The sequence below is a fragment of the Myotis brandtii genome, unplaced genomic scaffold, assembly GCF_000412655.1.
Source record: "Myotis brandtii unplaced genomic scaffold, ASM41265v1 scaffold351, whole genome shotgun sequence".
Classification (NCBI taxonomy): domain Eukaryota; kingdom Metazoa; phylum Chordata; class Mammalia; order Chiroptera; family Vespertilionidae; genus Myotis; species Myotis brandtii.
In genome coordinates, this window is record NW_005363502.1 from 2509636 (window position 1) to 2512916 (window position 3281).

Here is a 3281-nt window from a genome sequence, read left to right on the forward strand (position 1 = left end):
GGCCTCTAGTATTCATATAAAAGTCCTATCAGAAAAATACCTACATATTTAAATATTTATTTTAAATATTAAGTTGCTAATATTTATTGTGGCATTTTCTACTGAAATAAACTTTATCTTCATTTTAGCAAGTATAACAAGTGGCTACACTATACTAAATACAAAAATATTACAAAGTATGCAAAACATGTACTTTATCACTGACACAAAAAATGACAAGATAGCCTGGCCAGCACGGCTCAGTGGCTGAGTGTCGACTTATGAACCAGGAGGTCATGGTTCCATTTCCGGTCAGGGCACATGCCTGGGTTGCAGCCTCAATTCCCAGTGTGGGGAATGCAGGAGGCAGTCGATCAATGATTCTCTCTCATCATTATTTCTCTCTCTCTCTCTCTCTCTCTCCCACTCTCCCTCTCCCTTCCTCTCTGAAATCAATAAAAATATTTTTTAAAAAAATTATTCCTTTTTAGATTGGTTATTATTTTCTATTCTTTCATTCATTGCTACTATTCCTAAGGAATACTGAAATAAGAATATGTAAGAATATGTAGGGTGTGGCAAAAGTAGGTTTACAGTTCATATGAAAAATACAGTAATTAATAATACAAGAATAAACTGTTTTATGTACTCACAATTGTAAACCTATTTTTGCCCCATCCCGTATATAGAAAGTTCTCTGCAACCAAATATGATTATGTCATCTGGTATAATAAAAAAAAGATGGTACAAGAGCCTAAGGACTATGAGTCTTTAAATGTACAAACTGTTTTTACACTCATTTGAAATCTCAAACTATTTAAAAGGGGGCACCCCCAACGAGCACAGTTCCTCCTGGGGCATGTTGTTTCTGTCATTACAGAAAGCATGTGGACAGACCATGCTTGTAAGCTACCATTGTCATTGTCCCCTCTGCTCACTGCATTAGAAAACTAAGTACTGGATCTCTGTGTCATTGTTTCTTAACAGTTTATTTTATATAGGTACAGCAATCACAGGTTCCTGTTAAGAATTTGTAATGAATAGAGAGGTTCAGGAATTATATGATGTGGAAAGACACAGACTAATGGCTATTGTAAGAATAGTTTACTATATATGAACTGCCAGTTTACAGCTGCACTTTAGCTTTGCTGTGGTGTAAAAGGCTAGAGGATTAGAAAATAAATACCTTTGCAGGGGCATCTCAAGAACAAAAATAAACCTAAATATGAATTACTGTGTAAAAAGAACTACACACACACACACACACACACACACACACACACACACACACACACACTAAAACTGCCCAAGACTTTAGTAGTTAAGAATATTTTTAAATCTAGTGAGACTTAAAAAAAACAACTATATGTCCCCCTCTTTACTCATTATTTTATCTCTAAGCAGTTTTTTGCTGGAAACATAAAAGGTCTTCTAATGGAAATAGCCACAGAATTTGCTGCTTAATGTAGGTCAGCCTAATGTAGACTATAGCCTTCTAACATTTGTCAATATGAACTCTTTCCTTCTTTTTCTGCTCTTTTCAAAATAAAAAACCTCTGCTCAAAGTCAACTATGGTTAATTTAGAGTTCAATAAAATGGAACAGAAAGGAAGAAAACAGATTCTTTCCAATCCATCTGCAAATCCTTATCACTTAATGCTGATGTCATTACTGGCTTCCCTGTTATTCTTTGAAGGCTAAATATTTCAGATAAGGACTTTTCAAAAAGAAAATGTGTGTGTTCAGATGAACTTTGTGGAAATAAAAACCACATGAGAAAAACACCAACAAAAAAGGAAGAAAGAAATGATAGAGCATTTAAGATGACTGAACATGCCACTTAAAACTGAGGCATCAAAGCCTTGGCAGCTGAACAATGGATTTGAGAGATTTTACAAACCATACTTTAATATCCATAGTAAATCTATGATGAAAAATATGTTCACTGACCTCCCCCACCACATTTAATTACATTACATTACTACAAGGTTAATAATTCAGCCACATATTTGTTACTATTACTGCCAAGGTTTTTCACTCTTAAAAGGCTAACAGTTTGTCTAAAAACACTTGTATTCTTCAAGTTGCTTATGACTTCCCACAAGTTTGAAATAAAATTTTTATGCTCATTAACTAATTAAGTAAATCTCACTTCACATAAACTGAGATCAAGGTCTCAAGTAAAATAATCTTTAGAGTAGTAAGAAGCTTTGAAGTACCAAACAATTAAGACAGAATATCGTATTAAAAAGATTTTAGAAATAAAGTACAACAGGAGTTTGAGTTATCTTGTCAAAACAATAAACAATAGCTGAAAAAATTCTAAGTTTGTAACATATAAAATTGAAAGTAAACAGGAATCAAGATAGACTCACCCATTAAAAAAGCATAATAAAAATTTACAAATAGAAAGACTTGATCCCCAAACTTTCTTAAGCAGAAACATGCCTCCAGAGCTAATACTTACATGAAGGATCACTGACTTAATGAGATAATACTGTAATCTCTAACAGTTATTTAGAGCTTGAACGTGTGAAATGTCTGCTGCCTACATCTAAAAGGATATAGATCGCAACGCTTTCCTTGTGCTTTTACATCACTATTCTTCTATAAGCAGCATGTATACTTCACTATTTCTGTAATTTTTAACTTTAGAGAGAAGAGAATTATTTTAAAGATTGATCAAAGCTGAAGATCCCAACATTCAAATTTTAACCAAAACTACAACATCAAAAAATTGGAGTGTATCTTACCAACTTATGTATGCTGTATTTAAATTTTAGTCATAAAATATACCTATCAGTGAGTAGTTTTAAGGCCAGCTTTAAAGAAATAATATCCCATGCCCATTAACAAAATAAAAAGGAATAGCTAGCGTTTCTATAACTATGTAGTCTGCAATTAATAAACTGAAAAAAGTATATGATGCATGAACATGAACAAATACATCTATTCAAATTTCTTGCTCTGCCTTACCTGCAACTACAATGCATGACGTAATATATGGGAAAAAGCACTTAAACAACTTAAACGTACCTGAATTACTTTGTCTACCTTCAGATCCTCAAGAGATGGGTACAGAGACATTTTTGCAGGATTTTTCTAAGGAAAAAACAAAGAAAAATTTATATAATTTAATTCTCACCAAAACTTAAATAGTACCCGTAACTAGCAAAATACACATAAAATATGGGAAAATATGAACATCTAGGCTATATAAAAACTGCTTACTGATTAATGGCTACCAAACCTCCTCTCCCTCCTTTACCACTACTATCAAACTATATCCAGAGACTTTAAAC

General features: G+C 32.9%; 1 protein-coding gene across 3 annotated transcripts in view; it reads right to left on the reverse strand.

Annotated features, from left to right (window-relative positions):
- Window positions 1-3081, reverse strand: part of SDCBP (syndecan binding protein (syntenin)) — a 14218-nt gene extending 11137 nt beyond the window's left edge. For all 3 annotated transcript variants that reach the window (XM_014544106.1, XM_005871648.2, XM_005871647.2), the window contains exon 1: window positions 3016-3081. Coding sequence is in view for 2 of the 3 variants with exons in the window: in XM_005871648.2 (XP_005871710.1) it covers window positions 3016-3066 (51 nt within the window). In the remaining variant the exon portion in view is untranslated. The remainder of the gene's footprint in view (window positions 1-3015) is intronic.
- Window positions 3082-3281: the final 200 nt, after the last annotated feature.